This window comes from Scyliorhinus torazame, chromosome 5 (assembly GCF_047496885.1).
Source record: "Scyliorhinus torazame isolate Kashiwa2021f chromosome 5, sScyTor2.1, whole genome shotgun sequence".
In the NCBI taxonomy this organism is placed as follows: Eukaryota; Metazoa; Chordata; class Chondrichthyes; order Carcharhiniformes; family Scyliorhinidae; genus Scyliorhinus; species Scyliorhinus torazame.
The window spans coordinates 163,028,051-163,052,737 of NC_092711.1; the positions used below are offsets into that span (position 1 = coordinate 163,028,051).

General features: G+C 45.3%; 2 protein-coding genes across 7 annotated transcripts in view; one reads left to right on the forward strand and one right to left on the reverse strand.

Moving 5' to 3' along the window:
* The window catches only part of LOC140420362 (uncharacterized), a 58,161-nt gene that overhangs the window by 27,856 nt on the left and 5,618 nt on the right, over positions 1-24,687 (reverse strand). The window lies entirely within an intron of this gene.
* LOC140420355 (uncharacterized) lies at positions 37-20,779 on the forward strand. 6 transcript variants are annotated; one of them, XR_011946308.1, is made up of 4 exons: positions 357-473; positions 1,304-1,390; positions 9,316-9,421; positions 20,165-20,779. XR_011946308.1 is itself a non-coding variant. In XM_072504367.1 (3 exons), the coding sequence occupies exon 3, from the start codon at positions 4,426-4,428 to the stop codon at positions 5,794-5,796; it is 1,371 nt and encodes a 456-aa protein (XP_072360468.1). In that variant the 5' UTR covers positions 381-473; positions 1,304-1,390; positions 4,086-4,425; the 3' UTR covers positions 5,797-6,044. The 6 variants fall into 6 exon arrangements, 2 of the variants coding, with proteins under 2 accessions (XP_072360469.1, XP_072360468.1); XR_011946309.1 differs by lacking the exons at positions 357-473; positions 1,304-1,390 and adding an exon at positions 37-350; XR_011946310.1 differs by lacking the exon at positions 9,316-9,421.

The window sequence follows — 24,687 nt, forward strand, 5'->3', positions numbered from 1 at the left end:
TGGTCAATACCTCAGGTAAAAGGTCAGAAGGCGGGCTCCCCTTTACACATGCGCATCCTCCCCTCTCCCTTGGACATGCGCAGTCGTGGGCAGGGGGAGATCACCGATTGGCTTCTCGCTCTGGCCGTCAGCCGGTTGCCTGGAAACCTTGTCTCGAGGAGGTTCTGTTGTCGGTTAATTTTCCCCCTTGTTCAAGGGGCGGGCGAAACAACGGGTGGGGGCGGGGAGCGCCGGGCCTGCGCACTGGAACCCGGTGACGACAGCGCGGAAGAGTAATTCCTATTGGCTGATTCGGGCAGTGCCCCATTGTGATGTCACAGCGGAAGTGAAGGAAAAAAACTCCAACATCTGTGAGTAAAACACTTTCATTTCTCCCCCTTTCCATTTCTTTTCTCATTCTGACCTTCAATTGGTCACTTGCAGCAACTGAAGGGAAAGGAAGTGAATCCAGGGAGAGTGCAGACTCTGGAAAGGTTGGTTCAGGTCTCTCTCTCTCTCTGAAAGACATTGACATCCTTTGCTCCCTCAGCTTGACACATTTATTTGTCTGGCTAGAAGGATGGTCTCTCGCCACCGGGGTAGCAGCGCGGTTGGGTGACCTGCACGACTTCCTGCGGTTAGAGAAGAGAAAGTCTGAGTTAAGGGTGCAGCAGGGGAGTTTGAGAAAAGGTGGGGGTTGTTTGTGACCATGTTTGAGGAGCTGTTCGTCGTGTGGGGGGTGGTGGGGGGAATGGAAAAGGAGAAAAATCTGTACAAACCATATAGATTGTTGGGAAGAATGTTTCCCGGGGTGTTTATTTGCTGTAACCTACTTTGATACAAGTTTGAATAAAATGCATTGAAAAAATAATTAATAAATAAAAGGATGGTCTCTTTCCTGATGTTCACAATTAAAGGAAGAGAAATTGGTGGCAAATCTCAGCAGGTTTGGCAGCATCTGTAGGGAGAAAAAAGCTGACGTTTCAAATCCGATGACTCTTTGACAAAACTTTGACAAAGAGTCATTGAACTCGAAACGTCAGCTCTTTTCTCTCCCTACAGATGCTGCCAGACCTGCTGAGATTTTCCATCATTTTCTCTTTCGTTTCAGATTCCAGCACCCGCAGTAATTTTCTTTTATCACAATTAAAGGGCTGGTTTCTCCAAGAGATGGCTGACATTTAATGGGACAGTAAATTAATATCGGCTAGAGATATGTCTAGTATTTTTAAATTAGATATATTATTTATAGTCTGTAATAAAGTACATTTACTATTATTTCTGGTTGTGTAATATTGTACTGTCGCTATTTATATATTTCCAGTCATCTCTTCCCTCAAAAGGCTATTAGTCTATGGAATTCTCTTCCACAGGGATCAATGGAGTCTGTGGATCACTGAATATATTCAAGGTTGAGTTGGACAGATTTTTAATATTTCTTTTGTTATGTTTTTTACCATTTTTAAAATAATGAATGCAACAGAATAACAGAAATATTGATGGAAAATTGGTACAGTGTAGAACAACTGATACTGCCAGCATAAATACAAGCAACACATTGCAGAATTAATTCATAGCAGGATATTTGAGTGACCAGAGCCTCTAGATGAAATGCCAGATCAGTTAACAGGTTAACATAGTGAGCGGGGAAAGAGGGTAAGATTATATAAAAACAGAAGAATAACAATGCAGGGCGCATACCCCAAAATATTACAAAACAGACTAACAGCATAGTCGAATTAAAATAACATAGATGCCATAGAATCTCCATAGTGCAGAAGGAGGCCATTCGCTTCTTCAAGTCTGCACTGACCATCAGAAAAAGCACTCACAGCGGCAGACTCCCCATCCTATTCCCATAATCTGGTGCATTGATCATGGTCAACCCACCTAACCTAACATCGTTTGTGCGGAGGGGCAAGAATTCAAAAATCCCTAAAACAGTACTACAATGGAGAAGAAACATGGGAGGCCTGGCCCTCCCGAACTTGCAATACTATCACTGGGCAGCCACGGCCGAAAGAGTGAGGAGATGGGTAAAGGATCCAGACATGGAATGGGTAAGGATGGATGAGTCCTCATGTACAGGAATGATCCTCCGGGCCCTCGCCATGGCAACACTCCCATCCCCGCCAGCACCAGTCCATTGGTGGCAGCTACCCTGAGAACCTGGAACCAGATGTGGTAGCATTTCAGTCTGACCGATGTGTCCTTCATGGCCCCCATCTGCGGCAACCACAGGTTTGCACCAGCCATTCTCAACACCACCTTCAAGAGGTAGAGACAAGAAGGGGGAACACTGATGGTTAGGGACTATGACACAGGAAATAGACTAGCGACCTTAGAGAGACTGGTCCTACCAAACAGGGATGAGCTCCAGATCAAAAACTTTCTCTGCAGGGAGACACCAGCATACCCAGGAACCCTGAGAAGCACAATGCAAGAGGAGTTACTGGACGCAGACAGTCTGGGGAAAGGAAACCCTGAGGACCTGTACCGACAACTCTTAATAAGGATGCGCTCCTTACTTGACGAAACCCAGGAAAAATGGGAGAAAGTGCGAGGGATGGAAATAGGGTGGGGACTCTGGAGCGAAGCACTGAACGGGACCAACTCCACCTTCTCCTACGCAAGGCGATGCTTCATGCAGTTGAATGTTGTGTACAGAACATACCTGACAAGAACCCGAATGAGCAGGTTCTTCTCAGAGATGGAGGACAAATGTGAATGGTGCCAGCAGGGTCCGGCAAACCGTGCCCACATGTTCTGGGTATGCCCCAGACTTGTCGAATTCTGGACAGCCTATTTAGACGCAATGTCCATGGTTATGAGGGTGGAGCCGTGCCCACAAATGGCAGTCTTCGTGGAATCGGACCAGCCAGAACTATTCATGGGGAAGTGGGTGGACGCCCTTGCCTTTGCTTCTCTAATTGGCCGCTGGAGAATCCTGCTCGGCTGGTGATCAGCAGCACCACCCACAACTGCAGACTGGCTGGCAGACCTATCGGAATTTCTCCACCTGGAGAAAATCAAGTTCACCGTCCAAGAGTCAGAGGATGGTTCCCACAAAGTGTGGAGGCCATTCACCAACTTGTTCCAGGACCTGTTTGAAGCCAGCGGCCAATGGAACACTGGGGAGGGAGGTGGACGTACGGGAGCCAACGGGATCACAGGGAGCAGGCAGGAAAAGGGGAGGGGGGGGCTACTGGGACAAGGAGGGAGAACCCAAAACCAACTGACACAGAGACCAAAGAGCCGAGAACAAAAATACAAGAAGAGGAACCCCCAAGGGAAGGTTTAAAACAGGACAGGGAGTGCACGGGGTGGAAGGGGGAGGCCCATCAATGGGGGGGGGAAGGGAGGGCACCGTCCACTTGTAAATAACAGATAACTCCCATTGTACAGTGAAGGGCCCAGGAAAGGACCCAGAAACGACGAGTGAAGGGGGCGGAGGGGAGGGACAGGAGATGGGGGGACCGGCACAAAGGAAATTGACATGCACATTGTAATCGGCAGAGTTACCCTGACTGCTTGGATAGTGTATAATAAGCATTGCCACAAGTCTGCGACTCGATGAAAAAGAGGTGAAAAAATCTGCCCCATCCAATCCCGCCTCAATTTAAAGTGTTCCTCATAATCCAGATGTGTTTCCTGTAATAAAACTATGTTGACTTTCTCCTTAAGAAAGGAGATTATCTTTTTCCTTCTGATAGGGTGATGGATGCCCCGTACATTCCCTGAGAAAATTTGCAGATTAACTGCCGCTATTAGTTAGGCGACAGAGAGACAGGAACAGATTTTCACACCACAATCGGGCATGTGCCATTACCCCCTCCTCCAAGTCACTTTACCAAAGTCTCCTCAAACTGCTCCTTTCACGGATAAAAGCCCCGTCTGTACCAGAGTAGGATAAAGTCAACAACACATAAACCCTCCCATAATAACAAAAGTACAAAAGAATCACCACCACAATAGATCCAAGGGGACATTTCTCAATAAGACTGAGGACCCGGAGGATTAACCCCACGGCCAGACTGTCGTTACCCTCAGGATACCTTCTCCAAAATTAGGAAAAGAAAAGTAACTTCTGTAAATTGTTTTTACAGGATATTAGAAGAGGAGGAATTACAGACAGAAATCTCAAACGTCACATCTCAATCTGACTGAGTCTCTCAATTCCTTGGAACTGAGTATCACTGAATCAAGAAGGAGAAATGTTTGTCTTTTCTGTCGGCTTCAAAACATCAGTGAGACTGGAAAAGCCCCGAGACACACACACCTGAGTGAGAGTGTTCCAGAGCACTGACTGTGGAAAGAGCTTTAACCAGTTACAGAGCCTGAAAAAATATCACACCATTCACAGCGGGAGGGACGTTACACGTGTTCTATGTGTGTACGAGGCTTCAAAGATCGGCAAACCTGGAGAGACACGAGGAGACCCAAAATATGAAGATACCGTGGAAATGTGGGGACTGTGGGAAGGGATTCAGGTTTCCATCTGCGCTGGCCGCTCATCGGCGTATTCACACTGGGGAGAGGCCGTTCACCTGCTCTGTGTGTGAGAAGGGATTCATTCAGTTATCCACCCTGTTGACACACCAGCGAGTTCACACTGGGGAGAGGCCGTTCACTTGCTCTCAGTGTGAAAAGGGATTCACTCAGTTATCCGACCTGCGAATACATCAGCGAGTTCACACTGGGGAGAGGCCGTTCACCTGCTCTCAGTGTGAGAAGGGATTCACTCAGTTATCCCACCTGCGGAGACATCAGCGAGTTCACACTGGGGAGAGGCCGTTCACCTGCTCTCAGTGTGAGAAGGGATTCACTCAATCATCCGACCTGCAGAAACATCAGCGAGTTCACACTGGGGAGAGGCCGTTCACCTGCTCTCAGTGTGAGAAGGGATTCACTACTTCATCGAGACTGCTGGCACACCAGCGAGTTCACACTGGGGAGAGGCCGTTCACCTGCTCTCAGTGTGAGAAGGGATTCACTCAGTCATCCGCCCTGCAGAGACACCAGCGAGTTCACACTGGGGAGAAGGCGTTAACCTGCCCTCAGTGTGAGATGGGATTCACTCAGTTATTCAGCCTGCGGATACATCAGCGGGTTCACACTGGGGAGAGGACATTCACCTGCTGTCAGTGTGAAAAGGGATTCACTCAGTTATCCGACCTGCGGCGACATCAGCGACGTCACACTGGGGAGAGACCGTTCACCTGCTTTCAGTGTGAGATGGGATTCACTACCTCATCGAGCCTGAGGAAACACCAGCAGGTTCACACTGGGGAGAGGCCGTTCACCTGCTCTCAGTGTGAGAAGGGATTCGCTCAGTTATCCAACCTGCGGAGACATCAGCGAGTTCACACTGGGGAGAGGCCATTCACCTGCTTTCAGTGTGAGAAGGGATTCACTCAATCATCCGACCTGCAGATACATCAGCGAGTCCACACTGGGGAGAGGCCGTTCACCTGCTCTCAATGTGAGAAGGGATTCACTACCTCATCGAGCCTGCGGAAACACCAGCAGGTTCACACTGGAGAGAGGCCGTTCACCTGCTCTCAGTGTGAGAAGGGATTTACTCAGTTATCCCACCTGCGGACACACCAGCGAGTTCACACTGGGGAGAAGCCGTTCACTTGCTCTCAGTGTGAGAAGGGATTCATTACTTCATCGAGCCTGCTGGCACACCAGCGGGTTCACACTGGGGAGAGGCCGTTCACCTGCTCTCAGTGTGAGAAGGGATTCACTCAGTTATCCAACCTGCAGAGACACCTGCGAGTTCACACTCGGGAGAAGGCGTTAACCTGCTCTTAGTGAGAGAAGGGATTCAGATATCCATACGCCCTGCAGGAACACTAGCGAGTTCACCCCTGTAAGAGGCCAATCACCTGCTCTGAGCAGGGGAGACATTCAATGATCCGTCCCATCTCCGGAGACACTAGCGAGTTAATTCTGATGAAAGACCATTCATCTGCTCTCAATGTGGGGAGAGGGTTTTGTGATTCATCACACCTGTTGTGACTCCAACAAGTTCACAATAAATTACAGATGTTGGCTCCGTTGTTATTGTTTCTGCTCTCACTGACATCCAGGACTGCATTTTGTTCATTCTGACATCTGGTGAATGGTGATGATTGGAGGGTTTCTTTCTGCTGGACTGGCCGGTCTAACACCTCTGCCTCCGGTGGGCTGACCATTTTTGAGCCTCGTTGCGATTACCTGGTTCCAAGTTTGACGAGGAGCACAGAATGAAAAGGTGTTTGCACGTTGGAAGATATTTAGTTCCCAAAGCAGCCATGTTGCCATGAAGATGGGCTGTGGTGGTTACAGGGTTCTTTTGTCTAATTTATCTGGATGTTTCTCGCAGAAGGAAACTGTCATGGTATGAGGGGCAAGTTGTCTGTGGTAGATTGGGAAATTACAATAAACAGATCACTGAAAGTGGCAACGCAGGTGGATAAGGAGCTAAGAAGGCAGACGGCATGGTTGTCTTCATTGGTCGGGACATTGAGTATAAAAATTGGCAAGTCATGCTGCAGCTGTACAGAACCTTAGTTAGGCCACACGTGGAATATTGCTGACAATTCTGGTCACCACATTACCAAAAGGATGTGGAGGCTTTGGAGAGAGTACAGAGGAGGTTTACCAGGATGTTTCCTGGCCTGGAGGGTATTAGCTATGAGGAGAGGTTGGATAAACTCGGATTGTTTTCACTAGAGCGACAGAGTTGAGCGACGACCCGATAAAAGTTTACAAAATTGACTGGCATGGACAGAGTTGATTGTCAGAAGCTTTTTCCCAGGTTGGAAAAGTCAATTACCAGGTGACATAGGTTTAAGGTCCGAGGGGCAAAGTTTAGAGCAGATGTGTGAGGGAGGTTTTTTTTACACAGAGGGTGGTGAGTGCCTGGAACTCGCTGCCGGAGGAGGTGCTGGAAGCAGGTACGATAGTGACATTTAAGAGGCATCTTGACGAATACATGAATAGGATGGGAATAGACGGATACAGACACTGGAAGCACAGAAGGTTTTAGTTTAGACAGACATCATGATCCGAGCAGGCTTGGTGGCCAAAGGGCCTGCTCCTGTGCTGTACTGTCCTTTGTTCTTTGTTGTTCTTTGTATGACGACAGACAATAGACCGGCAACCACTCGCATTTTATTTACATAAAATATAGATTCCTTTAAGAAGCAAAAATTAAACAGCAAAATGAAGCTATCGTGGCTGACAAGAAAAGTTAAAGATTCTATTAGATCAATGGAGGAGACTCAAAGTGGCTAAAATATTAGTGAGCCTGAGGATTGGGAACTTGTTTTAGAATTCAGCAAAGGACCAAGAAACTCATAAAGAGAAATAGAATATGAGAGCAAACTGGGGAGAAACATAAAAACTGACTGGAAAAGCTCCTATAGGAATGTGAAAAGGAAAAGATTAGCAAAGACCAATGTGGGTCCATTCCAGGCAGAGACAGGAGAGTTTATAATGGGGGATAAGGAAATGGCAGAGAAACTAAACAATGTGTTTGTCTTCACGGAGGAAGATACAGAAATTGTCCTAAAACACACAGAAAACCAAGGGACCAGTGAGCACGAGGGACTGAAAGAGATTAGTATTAGTGAAAAAGTAGCACTGGAGAAATTAATGTGGTTGGAAGTTAATAAATCCCCAAAAGCTGCTGCTCTACATCCCAGAGTGTTGAAAGAGGCGGCTGTCGAGATAGTGGATACATTGGTGATCACCTTTCACTATTATATAGATTCTGGAATGGTTCCTGCAGATTGGAAGGTGGTAAATGTAACCCCACTATTTAAGGAGAGAGAGAAAACGGGGAACCACAGACCCATTAGCCTGACATCAGTAGGAGGGAAAATGCTACAATCTATTATAAAGGAAGTGATAACATACGAATTAGGAGCAGGAGTAGGCCACTCGGCCCCTCGTGCCTGCTCCACCATTCAATAAGTTCACGGCTGATCTGATTGAATCCTCAACTCCACCGAGACCCCTTAGAAAATACATCTGAGGAGATAGTAATAATATTCTTTATTATTATAATCTTTATTATTGTTACAAATAGGCTTACATTAACACTGCAATGAAGTTACTGTGAAAATCCGCCAGTCGCCTCACGCCGCCACCTGTTCAGGTACACAGAGGGAGAATTCAGAATGTCCAATTCACCTAACAAGCACATCTTTTGGGACTTGTGGGAGGAAAGCCACACAGTTTTGGGGAGAACGTGGAGACTCCGCACAGACAGTGACCCAAGCCGGGAATTGAACCCGGGTCCCTGGAGCTGTGAAGCAACAGTGCTAACCACCATGTGCCTCCACACCGCTGTTTCAGTTATGGGGAACAAGGAAATGGCAGAGGAGATTGTTTTTTGTTTAATATTTTTATTCTCCTTTTTCACATTTTCTGCCAAATTTACACCCACCAACAATAAACAATAATCAGCAACAAATATGTTAATCCCCATAACAATAACAACAATCCCATCCCCCCACCAACCCCCAAACATCAGCCCGCATGTTTACATAAACAAATGACAAAAAGGAATCTGGGATTACCCATAGTCACCCTTAATACAAGCAGCCTCCCTCCCCCAACCCTCTCCCCCCCCCATTCCCCCCAACTAATGTTCGATGTTATCCAGTTCTTGAAAGTGCTTAATGAATAATGCCCATGACTTGTAGAACCCCTCCATCCTTCCCCTCAGTTCAAACTTAACCTTCTCACGGGTCAAGTATTCCAACAGGTCCCCCCGCCACGCCAGGGCACAGGGTGGAGAAGCTGCTCCCAGCAGGATCCGCCTTCAGGCGATCAACGAGACGAAGGCTACAATATCTTCTGCCCCCGTTTCCAACCCTGGCTGATTTGACACCCCGAATATGGCCTCCCGGAGATCCGGGTCCAGTTTCACATGCACCACTTTAGAAATTACCCTAAAAACCTCCTTCCAGTACTCCTCTAGCTTTGGACAGGAACAAATCATATGAACGTGATTCGTGCCCCCTCCCCCTCCCCCCCCCCCCACCCCCTCCTGCAACGCTCACACACATCCTCTACTCCTTCAAAAAATCGGCTCACCCTCACCCTCGTGAGGTGTGCTCTGTATACCACCTTCAGCTGTATCAGCCCCAACCTCGCACATGAGGTAGAGGCATTTACTCTCCGGAGCACCTCACACCAGAACCCCTCTATAACCTCTCCCAACTCCAGTTATGACGGGTATTTGAATCTCTTGCCACAGTCCTCACATTTCCATGGTTGCTGCATGCAGTATGTGTCTCTCTCCAGGTCCGATGATCAGTTGAAACCTTGTCTTCACAGCGAACACGTGTATGGATTTTCCCCTCTCTGAATGGAGCGATGTTTCTTTGGGCTGTGGAGCTGGTTAAAGCTCATTCAATATCTGCACTAGGACACTCTCACTCAGGTATGTGTGTCTTGGTACTTTTCAGATTGCAAAGTTGCTGAAAATCCTTTGAAGCCAACAGATGAGACAAACTTTTCTTCTTCTGGATTCAAAGTCTGATAATATTCAGCCCCAAAGAGTCGAGTGACTCTGTCAGATCGTGTTGTGATGTCTGAGATATCTGACTGGAATTCGTCCTCTTCTAATATACTGTAAAAACAATTTACAAAATACATCACTGTCAGTGCAGGATAGAAATTCAGAACAGACAATTCTAGTTGCTATGGAACATTCTTTCCTCTCTTGTTCCCCAAAAGCTGTGAATCTCCATCGCACACATTCTCCCTCCATTCTCGCTCCGCTTTTCCCAGTAAATACTCAATAATACCGCACTAAAAATGTGTGTAATATACAGGACTTGATTACAGGACTGGAGACTGATGGGGCTGTGAGGGAGATAGTTATTTCAACAGTGAGATGTGAGAGATCTGCAACTCGCTGCCTATGAGGGTGGAGGAAGCACAGACGATCATCATTTCAAAATAAAAGTGTGAGGAAATAAACTTGCAGAGTAATGGGGATATCGAGGGGGGAATGTGACTGATTGGATTTCTCTACAAAGTCGGCATGGATTGGGTTACTGAATGGAATCCAAGTGTCGTAATCATCATAGAATTTATATCATAGAATTTACAGTGCAGAAGGAGGCTATTCGGCCCAGCGAGTCTGCACCGGCTCTTGGAAAGAGCACCCTACCCAAGATCAACACCTCCACCCTATCCCCATAACCCAGTAACCCCACCCAACACTAAGGTCAATTTTGGACACTAAGGGCAATTTATCATGCCCAATCCACCTAACCTGCACATCTTTGGACTGTGGGAGGAAACTGGAGCACCCGGAGGAAACCCACGCACACACGGGGAGGATGTGCAGACTCCGCACAGACAGTGACCCAAGCCGGAATCGAACCTGGGACCCTGGAGCTGTGAAGCAATTGTGTTATCCACAATGCTACCGTGCTGCCCTAAATAAATGTGTCAAGCTGAGGGAGCAAATGTCTTTAAGAGAGAGAGAGAGCTGGGTCAACCTTTCCAGAATCTGCACCCTCCCTCGATTCACTTTCTTTCCCTTCAGTTGCTCCGAGTCGCCAATTGAAGGTGAGAATGAGAAAAGAAATGGAAAGGGGGAGAAAATAAAGTGTTTTACTCACAGATGTTGGGGACAGGAGGAGGTTTCAGTCTGTGGGGAGCTCAATCTTCATTCACTCAAAGTCCGCCTTCTGATTAGCTGGAGGATCAGAGTCCTTCCGGTCCACCAACTTTTGCTATTGGTTAATACCGTAACAGGACGTTCAGTGGGGTGGGCTCGACTCTGCACCACATGCGCAGCTTCCCTCTCTTGAACATGCATAGGCCTGGGTCGCGGGCGCGGTGGAAAGAGCGGTTTCACCAACGCTGGGGATTGTGGGAGATGCGGCCGTCATTACTCATCCAAAGCCCAGTCTCCAAACTCCTGGGTGACAAGTAGCGGTGGGAGGGCAGTGACCCCACACTGATACAACGTACACGTGGGTAGTCACTGGATTTGATTGCGAGCTCCCCTTAGCAAAACAGTTTGTTAACTCTAGGTGTAAAGATTTAGATACATGTGTGACATATTGGGGAGGGCAATAAGTGAATGTGAAACTGAACCCGAGAGTCAGCACCTTCAGGGGAGGAGAATTGTGGATAAGCAGCAGGAGTAATTCTGGTGGGAGGATTATTTCTTAATTTCTATCCTGTACTGACAGTGATGACATTTGCAAACTCATTCATCAGATGGGTGGATTTGAAGACAGAAATTGCAAGCCAGGCACCTCGTTGTCATCTGACAGATTCAGTTAATTCATCAGGATCTGAATATCATGAACCATTGAATCTAGAAGGAGAAATTATGATCTGTCAGCTTTCAAATAATTTAAATATTACTTTCACTGGAAAGGCACAAGGACTCATCCAAGTGAGAGTTCCACTGCACTGACTGTGCAAAGCCTGAAATATTATCACAACATTCACATTGAGGAGAAACCTTTCCTGGTGTTCTGTATGTGGATGAAACTTCAACTGAGCATTGAACCTGAAGAGACACAAGGACACACACCAACGGAGGAACAATCATCAAGGTCCCCGATAATTTTAATGTCAATTGGGAGAATCAGATTCGCAAAAATATCCTAAAAAATGGGTTCAGAGTCTTTTTGGAACAATTTCTTGGAGCCATACATTTTAGAGCCAACCAGGGAGCAGACTATTCTCGATCTGGTAATGTGCAACAAGACAGGATTAGTCAATAATCTCATCGTGATGGAGCCTCTAAGTCACATTGATCATAATATAATAAAATTCCACTTTCAGTTTGAAGGTGAGAAGTGCTGGTCTAAGGGCGGCACAGTGGAGCAGTGGTTAGCATAGCTGCCTCATGGCGCTGAGGACCTGAGTTCGATCCCGGCCCCGGATCACTGTCCATGTGGAGTTTACACATTCTCCCCATGTCTGTGTGGGTCTCACCCCCACAACCCAAAGGTGTGCAGTGTAGGTGGATTGGCCACGTTAAATTGCCTTTTAATTGGAAAAAAAAGAATGGGGTACTCTAAATCTTTTTTAAAAGTGCTGGCCTAAGTTAAAAACTAAATAAAGAGAACTCTGAAGGGTATGAAGGGAGAGCTGGCGAAAGCGAACTTGGGAAGCTAGGTTGAAAATTGGGACATCAGTATGGAAGTGGGTGACTTTGAATAACTCTCAGCAAACATTTATGCCAGAGAGAAAGAAAGGCTGTTTGAGAAGAATGCATCATCCATGGTTAAATAAGGAAGTCAAGGAATGTATTAAATTGAAAGAAACACCATCAAAATCTACAAAGGTTAGTGTTCATTCAAAAGTTGGGCAGATTTTAGAATCAGCAAAGAATGAGTAAAAGATAAGAAACAGGCAGAAATTAGAGTATGAGGGTAAACATTCTCGGACTACAAAAGTAGATAGTAAAGGTTTCTGCAAGTATTTGAAGAGGAAAAGAGTGACTAAATCCAGGTTGGTCCTCTGGAGAGTGAGCCTGGGAAATTGATCATGGAAAACAAAGAAATGATGGAGGCTTGAAACAGGTATTTTGTGTCTATCGTCACGGTACCAGACCGAGAACAATTCACAAAGATAATTGAAAATCGAGAGGTAATAGGGAGGGAGGAACACAGAACAATCACCAGAGAAAAGATGCCAGGAAAACTATTGAACCTAAAGGCTGACAAGTCCCCAGGACTGGGTGACCTGCATTCTTGGGCTTTAAAAAAAGTGGTGGCAAAGAGAGTAGATGTATTGGTTATAATCCCACAAAATTCCTTAGATTCTGGAAAGGTCCCAGTGGATTGGAAAATAGAGAATGTAACACCTCTATTCCAGAAAGGAGGGAGGCAGAAAGCAGGAAACTATAGGCCAGTTAGCCTAACATGTGTGACAGGGAAAGTGCGAGAATCCATTATTAAGGAGGTTACAGCAGATTACTTAGAAAATGTAAACATTATTACTTTTTATTTATAACGAGAACTACCATGAAATATGCAGTAAATGCAACTGGTTAACTACAAGTTAATACCTAATACCCACATCAACCTGCCCCACCCTCTCTCTCTCATACACACACACACAAGACAGACAACCGCAAAGGGGTGGAAAGGGGCAAAAAAATTCAAAATTGGAGGAAAGAGTCTTTCTTCACAACAAGCTTGCAGATTAAAGTCTTTGGTTTGCAGTCTGTAAAGATCTTCTTTGGAGATTCATTCATTCAGGTACTCTCTACATTAAAAATGCAGGAGTCAAACCTTTTCTGGAGAGACACCTTAGTTCACGTCAAACTTTGCTTTCAGTTTGTAGTTTGTCTTTCGGTCCCTGTAGTCTCAGAAGTACAGCACCCACCAGGCTCTCTGGAGAGAGAGCCAGCCCTCACAATGGCCTTCTGGGGAGAGTTAGCTGGACCTTTTTGGAGAGATTTAGATGTATCAGCGTGCTGCCAGAGTCAAAACTGATACCAAACTGATATCTTGGGACTCGGAAAAGCGTTCTAGTGGAATAATATCCAATCACCACCTGTTACTGGACAGATCACAGATCTTTGGGCCAATTCATTGGCAACCGGCCAAATCAATCAAATGGACGTTTCATTATGAGATATGCAAGACATAAATCACAGACGTTCAATCCATCCCCATTATACAAGTTACCTACCCAGTCTTTATATTGGTAACTAGTCAGCCCTTAAACCCATGACAAAGCATCTGCAATCACATTATCCTTTCCAGGAATATGTACAATTGTAACATTGAACTGTTGTAATAATAAACTCCAATGGAATAATCTTGCGTTCCAGGTTTTAAACTTCTCTACAAATGCAAATAGATTATGGTCTGTGTAACAATGCTTTGCTGATTGTCATGTTGGACATGTACTACGAAGTGCTAAAGGGCTAGTCGCAAGGCCAAGGCTCAATGATGGAATACTTTCTTTGGCACAGACTGAATTTGTTTCTAAAAATACCTCCCTAGCCTCTTTATTCCTTCATTGTTGTCCTGTAGTAGCACTGCCCCTACTCCCAGGTCACTGGCATTTGTGGCCATTTTAAATGGTCTGGAAATGTCTGGGATGGCCAGCAATGGTTCGCCCACCAACATGGATGTCAATCTGTCAAACTCTACTTGGCGTTCTGTGGATCATTGCATTTTTAATTGTTTCCGCTACATATCGAACGTGCTTTTTATTTCAGTTTCTAACTGAGGAGGATTTTGCTTTATTAGTTCAGAATTTCTGATGTTTACTTCATGATTTGTTAACCGAGTGCCGCTTGGTGCTTCCATTCAATTCTATTCACACCCTTTCAGCATCTTTGTTATATCTGCCCCTTTCTGGGTGTCGTGCAATGTAAAGATGTGGAGATGCCAACATTCGACTGGAGTGGGCTCAGTAAGAAGTCTTACAACACTAGGTTAAACTCAAACAGGTTTGTTTCGAATCATTAGCTTTCGGAGCACAGCTCCTTCATCACCTGATGAAGGAGCTGTGTTCTGAAAGCACATGTAATGTAATCAGTCTTTTCTGATTGTCCAATAAATGTTTATCCATATTTCAAAGATTTGCTACAGTCAAACAAAAAGCACTATTGTCAATGCTGAGGGAAATATTTGGTTCATTTTAAATCCATAAACACTCTCCAACCCCTCCAGCTTTACATGCTCTCTTTTCTTGCACATGGTTACTTTCAGAAATAAGAACCATTCTTTGTTTTACAGCTTCTACCTCCTCTTTGGAGTTTTCGTAATCACAACTCTTATCCCGATTTAGCAATACAGACCTTCAGAATCAGAGGATAACACATTGTTGGACCCATGCATTTTCTGTTTTTTGTTACCAGATGTGGTGACAGAATCACGACATAGGTCTCCATTCACCTTCCTCTTAGTTTTAAAAGATATTGATGACTGATTATTTCATCTCCTTTGCCATTTGCTCCCTTTAAGAAGCACTGTGGATCTTTAAAAGGATGTGGGTGAACCAGCTTAGTGCCACTTCTCAGTCCTCGTCCTGACTAACTGATGCTGTGCTATCAAGTATACGTTGCTTCAAAGGAGGCATGCTGTGGGAAATATTTCCCCTGAAGGGGATAGCAATGGATTTACTACAAGGGACTTTAACAAATCACTTTTAGAAAAGTCCAATTCACTTTCTTCCTCCAATTTTCTGCCTTCTTTCCGAGCTCTGGGAGAATTACTTGTCATTGGCACAAGATCAGTTAGTGACAGGTCTATTTGGTAATAGCTGTTCATCATCACTCCATAATCAGAAGCAAAATTGAATTTGGTACTCTCGTCTGTCTCTTCATCACTGTCACTACTATTAAATTCAAACTCCTCTTTCCTATGGTCACCTTCAGTCTTAGAATTCTGAGAATCTGGTTCACTGTTTGATCTGTGATTAACATCTTTCAACATTTTTCTTTGAGTAATTTAATGCCCAATGAGTTTTCTTAATTCCCACATGCCCTACTGTTGGTATTTCATGTGATAACTGCAGTAATTCTCTCACACCCTCTGTTATCATGGTTGAATCTACAACCGTCACTCCTGCCAAATCATTCCCCAAAAGTAAATCTATTCCGTCCACTGGGAATTTCTCAGCCAGCCCAACAACTACTGGACCTGACACGAGATCACACTCCAATTGTACTTTATACAATGGGACTGGAATACAATCTCCACTTTTCCCATTCACTAATTCCTCAGCTTTCATTGAGTCTCTGAAAGAAGAAACAAATCCTTCTCCAGTAAGAGAGTTTGCGTAGCCCCTGTATCCCTTAAGATTGTTATGGGTTTGGCACATGTTGGACATGTAAAGTCACAGTTTGTGGCTTAAGAAAAGGAGTGGGAAAACAGACTCAATCAAACAGGATAAGCCAGTGGGTTTTATTAAAGTGGGAGGAAAAAACATTGTCCCAGTGGAAAAGTGCAACAGAGTGTAGAGCCTATTGAGAGGTTGGTGGATAAGCAGGTAACATAACTTTTTAAGGATATTTGTGAGGGTGAGGTTTACTCGTGTGTACAAGGTGGAGTAGGTAAGGAGATTCAGATCTTGAGGGATACAGGAGCAAGTCAATCTTTTTTTTAATAAACATTTTATTGAGGCATTTATGGTATTACAACGACAACAAAATAAACAATGTCCATGTAAATATAAACATAGTGCAAAAGCCGTCTTTCACCCTTACAGGGACCACCTTTACTAACCCCCTACTCTAAACTAAGCGAACCCCGAATCCCCCCTCACCGCCCCCCCTGCCCCCCCCCCCCCCCCCGCCTTCTGCTGATGGTTAATTTTCCCCAAAGAAGTCGACGAACGGCTGCCACCTCCGGGCGAACCCTAACACTGACCCTCTCAAGGCGAACTTGATTTTTTCCAAACAGAGAAAGCTAGCCATGTCAGTTAGCCAGGTCTCCGTCTTCGGGGGCTTTGGGTCCCTCCAGGCTAATAGTATCCATCTCTGGGCTACCAGGGAAGCAAAGGCTAGAACGTTTGCCTCTTTCTCCTCCTGGATTCCCGGGTCTTCCGACATTCCAAAAATCGCCACCTCTGGACTCGGTGCCACCCTTGTTTTTAACACCTTGGACATGACATCCGCAAACCCCTGCCAGAATCCCCTAAGCATCGGGCATGCCCAGAACATATGGACATGGTTCTCTGACCCTCCTGCACACCTTGCGCACTTATCTTTTACCCCAAAGAACCTGTTCATACGGGCCACTGTCATGTGGGCCCGGTGAATGACCTTAAATTGTAGCAGGCTGAGCCTGGCACATGTTGTGGACGCGTTGACTCTACTCAACCCGTCCGCCCAGAGACCATCCTCTATCTCTCCTCCTAACTCCTCTTCCCATTTGTGTTTCAGCTCCTCAGTCTGCGTCTCCTCTGACCCCATAAGTTCCCTATTAATGTCCGAAACCCTCCCTTCTCCCATACACATTCTGGAAACTACCCTGTCCTGTATCCCCCTTGGTGGTAGGAACGGGAAGGTTGAGACCTGCCTGCGTACGAAGTCCCGTACCTGGAGGTACCTAAACTCATTTCCCCTAACCCAATCCAAATTTCTCCTCCAGCTTTCTCAGGCTAGAAAAGCTCCCCTCCATAAACATATCTCCCATCCTCTCAATCCCTGCACTCTGCCAACTCCGGAACCCTCCATCTAACCTTCCCGGGGCAAACCGGTGATTATTACAGATTGGAGACCACACCGATGCTCCCTCCACTCCCACATTCCTCCTCAATTGCCCCAGACCATCAGGGCTGCCACCACCACGGGCTAGTGGAGTACTGTGCCGGCGGGAATGGCAGAGGCGCCGTTATCAATGCCCCCAAACTGGTGCCGTTGCATGATGCCGCCTCCACACGCTCCCATATCGACCCTCCCCCCACCACCCACTTCCTGATCATGGCTATATTCACCGCCCAATAATAATTACTAAAGTTCAGCAGCGCCGGCCCGCCCTTCCCCCGGCTCTGCTCAAGCATCCCCTTTTTTACTCGCAGGGTTTTACTCACCCATACAAAGCCAGTGATCACCTTATTGACCCGTTTATAGAAGGACCATGGAATAAAGATGGGGAGACACTGAAACACAAACAGGAATCTCGGGAGGATCGTCATTTTCACTATCTGCACCCTCCCAGCTAGTGACAACGGAAGCGCGTCCCACCTTCGGAAATCGCCCTTCATTTGGTCTACTAATCGGGCCAAATTTAACTTGTGTAGCCGTTCCCATTCCCGCACCACCTGAATGCCTAGGTATCGAAAGCTTCCCCCTACCACCCTAAACAGCAGCTCCCCCAATCACCTCTCCTGACCTTTGCCTGGATCACAAACATCCCACTTTTCCCCATATTCAGTTTATAACCCGAAAACAGGCCAAATTCCCCCAGAATCCTCATAATTTCTTCCATCCCCTCTAGTGGGTCCGAAACATATAGGAGCAGGTCGTCTGCATATAGAGAGACTCTGTGTTCCACTCCCCCCCCGGACCATCCCCTTGAGGCTCTCAGTGCAATTGCCAGCAGCTCTATGGCCAACGTGAACAGGAGTGGGCATCCCTGTCCCGTCCCCGATGCAGCCTGACATAGTCCGATGTTGACCTGTCCGTCCGTAGCTCGCAACCTGATACAACTGCCTGACCCAGTCAATAAAGTCCTGCCCTAATCCAAACCACCCCAGTACCTCCTGCAGATATTCCCATTCCACCCAATCAAATGCCTTCTCTGCATCCATTGCGACCACTACCTTCACGTCCCTACCTTCTGGGGGCATCATAATCACATTTAACAACCTTCTTATATTGGCCGCCAACTGCCTACCCTTAACAAATCCCGTCTGGTCCTCCGCAATCACGGCCGGAACGCAGTCTTCAATCCGAGAGGACAAGATTTTGGCCAGCAGTTTGGCGTCCACATTTAGTAGGGATGACCTATAGGTTCCGCATAGCCCTGAGTCCTTGTCCCGCTTCAGGATCAATGAGATAGTGGCCTGTGACATCATCGGGGGAAGCACCCCAGGTTCCCTTGCCTCATTGTATGTCCCCATCAACAGCCACCCCAATAGCCCAGAGAACCTTTTACAGAACTCCACTGGGTACCCGTCTGGCCCCGGGGCTTTACCCGACTGCATGGCCTTCAGTCCCTCTGCTATTTCGTCCAACCCAATCGAGGTCCTCAGCCCTTCTCCAAACCCCCCGTCCACCTTCGGGAACTTCAGCCCCCCCTAAAAAGTGCCTCATTCCCTCCGGCCCAGCTGGGGGTTCCGACCCATACAACCTGCTGTAAAACTCCTTGAACGCCTTATTCACCCCTGCTGAGTCTCCGACCACGTTTCCGTCCCCATCCTTTACTTTCCCTCTCTTCCTGGCTGCCTCCCTCTTTCTAAGCTGCTGTGCAAGCATTCTGCTGGCCTTCTCACCATGTACATATATCGCCCCCTCACATTCCTCAGCTGCTCCATCACCTTCCCTGTAGTTAACAAGCCGAACTCTGCCTGTAGCCTCTGTTGCTCCCTTAGAAGCCCTGCCTCTGAGTTTTCCACATACCTCCTGTCAACCTGCAGTATCTCCTTTATCAGTCCGTCCGTCTCTTGCTCTGTCGGCTTTCTCTCTGTGGGCCCGTATCGAGATCAGCTCCCCTCTAACCACCGCCGAAACCTCACCTGTGTCATTGGTAGTTCTGAATATATTTGAGCAAGTCAATCTTTAATGGTGAGAAATGGTTTGGGAGGAGTTTTGGCAGAAAATGTGGTCATTTGTGGAATATGGGGTTGGTTTAGCACAGTGGGCTAAATAGCTGACGTGTAATGCAGAACAATGCCAGCTGCACGCGTTGAATTCCTGTACCGGCCTCCCCGAACAGGTGCCGGAATGTGGCAACTAGGGGCTTTTCACAGTAACTTAATTGAAGCCTACTTGTGACAATAAACGATTATTATTATTATTTAGTGGTGAGAGCAGTAGTGTGCCACTATGTAAGGTATGGCGAGAGAGTTCAGTGAAAAGTGGTGAAGTGGTAGTAGGAGTAAAAGAAAAATTACCTTTTTAGGATAAATTTATCCTAGATAATAATATACCTGGATCACAGGTGGGAGTGCAACCTACTATGGTTGAAAAGCCAGTGGAAAGTGGAACTGAGATGTTGCAAGAAATAGATCCAGGAGTGTTTCCTAATTGTGTGGTAATCAGATCACAAAACCACTGGTTAAGACAGGAGGAAGAGAATTTGAGGAGTGCCAATAGGGAGGCTGAGGTTCAGTTGTCAGAAAACATGTTTGATCAGATGGTTGGTAAAAACAAGAGCAGGTGGTGGATGAAGTGGATAATTTTAGTTCAAGCAAGTTGGTTCAATGGGGAGAATGTGCAGTTCCGCAGACAGTGACCCAAGCTGGGAATCAAACCTGGGTCCCTGGTGCTGTGATGCAACAGTGCTAACCACTGTGCTACCATGCCACACCGGTAGTGACACAAGAGGTGATTATACTAGTATCTGGTCAGGACTGGAGCTGTCTCACAGTTTTATAGAGAGCATCGTCTGTGGTGGAGGCTGAAGAGCTTGTACAAATGTAGCCAGAATGTTCAGCAAACGTTTGCATGCACTGACTGTTGTTTTGCACTGTCCAAATGCACCAGCACTTACCCATTATTTTTGGCTATCCTCAACAGACACAGAATACAAAGCAGCTGATAAATGTGAAGAACAGATGATGAATGCTGCAGCATCGATAGCAACCTGTCTGACCATCAAGAGAAGAATTCTGCTGTCAGAGCCAGGCAACTACATATCACTGAATTGTGTGTTTTTTTAAATTTAGAGTATCCAATTATTTTTTCTAATTAAGGGGCAATTTAGCATGGCCAATCCACCTATCTTGCACATCTTTGGGTTGTGGGGGTGAGACCCACGCAGACACGGGGAGAATGTGCAAACTCCACACGGACAGTAACCCAGGGCCAGGATCGAACCTGGGACCTCGGCGCCGTGAGGCAGCAGTGCTGACCACTGTGCCACCATTCTGTGCATTTATCACTGAATTGTTGATGAAGCTTTTCTTGTGTAATCTTGGGAGGCCACCCTGACCGTTGAAATCTCTCTCGCTCGAAGTAGTGGTTAAATTTATGCTAATGACTGTGACATGTGAGAAGACTAAAATGGACTATACTCACGTGTATGTTAGCCTGTTGAAAAATGTAAAATGTTATTATAGATTATAAGTTGCATGTAATCAGAAGAAATGTTTAAAGTTAAAAAGTTTTTAGAAAAATAAAGCCATCTGCGTACATCGCTGGTTCATTTTTTTAAAGGGGAAGCTGTGACGATTGGAAGATTTTAGGAAAATTGGATCATAAATGTATTGGGCAATTTCAGGGTTAAAAGCGTGGGGTTAGAGTGTGATTCACTGCAGAGGTCCTGTTTTTATTTTAACGAAGGATCCTGTTTGGCAGGGCCTGGGTGTTTTTAGTAGCCAGAAGGTGAAATTGACAAAGGAATGTGTTTTTTCAGTCTGGACTAATGGACTGTGGTCTGACTGGGAAAGTATTTGTGGAATGAATGTACTTTGCAGCTGTCAGAGATCATTTGTTTTCCAGCTTAGGGAGACGAGGTCATTGCTGGGTGCAACCAAGGAAGTCAGAAAGACATTTTAAAAATCTTTAAAGATCAGTTTTTGGAGAAAGGTTTGGAGAGAGGAGTTGAATTCTGGGTCCACAATTCTCCCACAGTAAGACAGATTGAGAGCTGTATCTTTCTTTTCCTGTTGTTTAATGGGGGATTGAGTAGTAGTGCTTAAATGGGTAATTGTAAGCTGTTGTTTTTGGGTGTGAAGTTAAAACGTTTAATATTGTAGCCACAATAAAGTTTTCTTTTAAACATAACCAAACCCTATTTCTTCATGCAATCACTCCTGGAACGAATCATTCTTTCCGCAGCCTTACAAATAAACTGAAATATTGGGGTCCTGTATCCCAGCCACTGTTGGGGTCTGGTCTGGGATCGGAACAGTGACCGATGTAACAATTGGTTGGAGGTCCATTTCCCATTCAGTCCTCCAGCACGGTAGCATTGTGGATAGCACAATTGCTTCACAGCTCCAGGGTCCCATGTTCGATTCCCGGCTTGGGTCACTGTCTGTGCGGAGTCTGCCCATCCTCCCTGTGTGTGCGTGGGTTTCCTCCGGGTGCTCCGATTTCCTCCCACAGTCCAAAAATGTGCAGGTTAGGTGGATTGGCCATGATAAATTGCTCTTAGTGTCCAAAATTGCCCTTAGTGTGGACCTTGGGTAGGGTGCTCGTTCCAAGAGCCGGTGCAGACTCGATGGGCCGAATGGCCTCCTTCTACACTGTAAATTCTATGATGTATGCCACTCTATTAGTGCAACACCCATGGAAGTTTACCAACTGGGATGCAGGCCCCATTATTCTCAGCTAATTTCAGCCCTCAGCTCTGTCGCCTGGCTGTCATTGATATGAGCAGTAGAGAGACAGAAAGGTGCAGAGGAGCAAGTGGGAAAAACTTGTGGCTCGAAATCAACACTTCAACATTTGGCAGTTAAATCGATGTTATTTAATTATTAGATTGAGGCAAAGGTTAAAGTATAACTTTTCCTTTCTAACTAGTGTCTGCCTTGGCTCAGTGGGCAACTCTCTCACCTCTGGATCAGAAGGTTAAATCCCAGTTAGGGTCCTGTGGACAAAAGCCAGTTCCAACATTCCTCGTCCCAGCACTGAGGGAGTGCTGCACTGTCAGAACAGCCTTCTTTCAAATAAGATGTTAAACTGAGGCCCTGTCTGCCCCTCTCAGGAGGATGTAAAAGTTCCCACAGCCACTATTTTGAAGAAGAACAGGGGAGTTATCCCCGGTGTCCAGGTCAATATTTATCCCTCAGTCAACATCACTAAAAACAGATCATCTGCTCATTATCACATTGCTGAGTGTGGGATCTTGCTGTGTGTAAATTGGCTGCTGCGTTTCCTCCATTACAACAGTGACTACACTTGAAAAGTACTTCATTGGCTGTAAAGCACTTTGGGACATCCTGTGGCTGTGAAAGGTGCTATAGAAATGCAAGTTTTTAAATTGAAGATTAATGTTATCTGATCTTGTTATCTGGAACTTAATTGATTTCAGCTACCCACAAATTACCACTTAATAAATTCACTTTGGTTCGGATAAGACTTCAACCAATTAAGGCAAATTCAGAATCCTCTGGATAGTAAATTTTAAAAGTTTATTAAATGAAAAAGGTTTACTAAACAACTTTAAGACATTGACTTTTACAACTTTATGCGGGTGATCAGTCTGTAGAAGTGTAACCCTCTCTGGCTCCTTCTGTGACAGTAATTCTTGTGGAATTCCGCCTCGGGAGTCTGGCTCCTTCTTTGACAGTAATTTCCTTGGAACTCGGCCTCGGGAATCTTCAGTACTTGGCCTGCAAGGAAGACCTTCGGAACCTCTACTTTTATCCCCAAAGTGACCATTACCTCACGTCAGAGTTGGGCCTGTTGTAACATGATAATTGCTCAATTTGGTTACTAGATTAATTGAATTGGATCCCCAATTACTTATACTGCCTACTCTCATTATCTTAGACAGGAATACAATCGAACTGTTTCATACTATCCCTTTATCTGATTCTATACAATCCCTTATTCATACAGTTTCAAATGTTGAGGCTAATCTGAGCTTGAAGGTCTCTCTTGCCAGTACATTTATCTTCATTTCGTATTTTTTTAAATACACATCAATTAAGATTGTACATTTTTACAGCAAATGTAAAAAGACTTTTAGTCTTTCACTAGAACTACTGATTCATGATGGATTCCTTAGCTGCAATTTGATTAAGCCTCACTAGGTATTACTGCTACTGCTGGTAGCTCATTAATACAGTAATCTAATTCATACATTTGGTTAATATAAGATACACTGGTTTAAAAAGACAGGTTGTGGAAAGCAATATCTTTCTTTTTTACTAATTTTGATCAGGTGGAATAATACGCTTATTCTTGAGCCAGACTTGGGTATAACATGGTAGCCCGCTGCTTATCAAAATACTTTCTTTGTATAAACAATTTATGCTAGCTCTGCAGTTTAGAAACATTTGGGTTGTACAATCTTAATGTATAAAAGAACAATTCAGCCATTACAATTTTATCGATTACATTGTTTCACGAATTCTAATCAACTGATTTGTGACTGGCTTCCAACATGAAATCCATATGTGATGAACAAAGAAATGTTGCATAATCGGTGCAAGACGCTGGATGTTAGAGTTTAAAATGGCTTCCTTGACCTTGTTACTTAAAGCCATAAATATGGTGGAAAAGTGATGGAATTATAAAATTAAATGGATTTCCCAGTCCTACCTACAGTTTTGTACATTACAACAATGACTACACTTAGCACTACACTCATTAAGCTTCACCCAATGTCTGTGTATTTACATTGTGTATTTATTGTATGTCCTCTGTTTTTCATGTATGCAACAATCTGCCTGGACTGTATGCAGAACAATACTTTTCACTGTACCTCAGTACAAGTAACAATATATCTAAATGTAAAATCTAAATCTTTTGGAGCCGCTGTGATACTATCGAAAATGATCTTTTTCTTTAGATTTTCCACAAACTTGGTCCCCTCATCAAAATGATTGACAAAGATTGAGCTTTAATTTTGAGCAATATTTTGATTCTTTCTGAAATTCTCAATGAAAATCCAAACACACTAGATCCTGAATAATTTGTTTTTAAAACACAGGCAAGTTGTTGTGATCAGGTGTGCGTTACCTGAAAAGGGTGCAAGAAACATATTCAACTCTTTATTTCAAAAGAAAATTGGACTATCTGGCATTAGCACGTTCGGCCAAATGGTCTCCCTCTGCGACCTGAGCCTCTTGTGCAGTTAACGGGAGTGGTTATAGTGGTAAAGGGACCCGAGTATAGATGGACCCAGGCGGCCTGTCAATAAGTCACCGAAGGCGAACATGCAGGTGCAGCAAGTTATTAGGAAGGTTAATGGCATATTGGCCTTTATCACAAGAGGATTTGAGTATAGGAGTAGTGAAGACTTGCTTCAATAGTATAGAACGTTGGTTAGACCACAGCTGGAGTACTGTGTGCAGTTTTACTCCCCCTACCTTAGGGAAGATATTATTGCCATAGAGGGACTGTAACGAAGATTCATTAGACTTGTT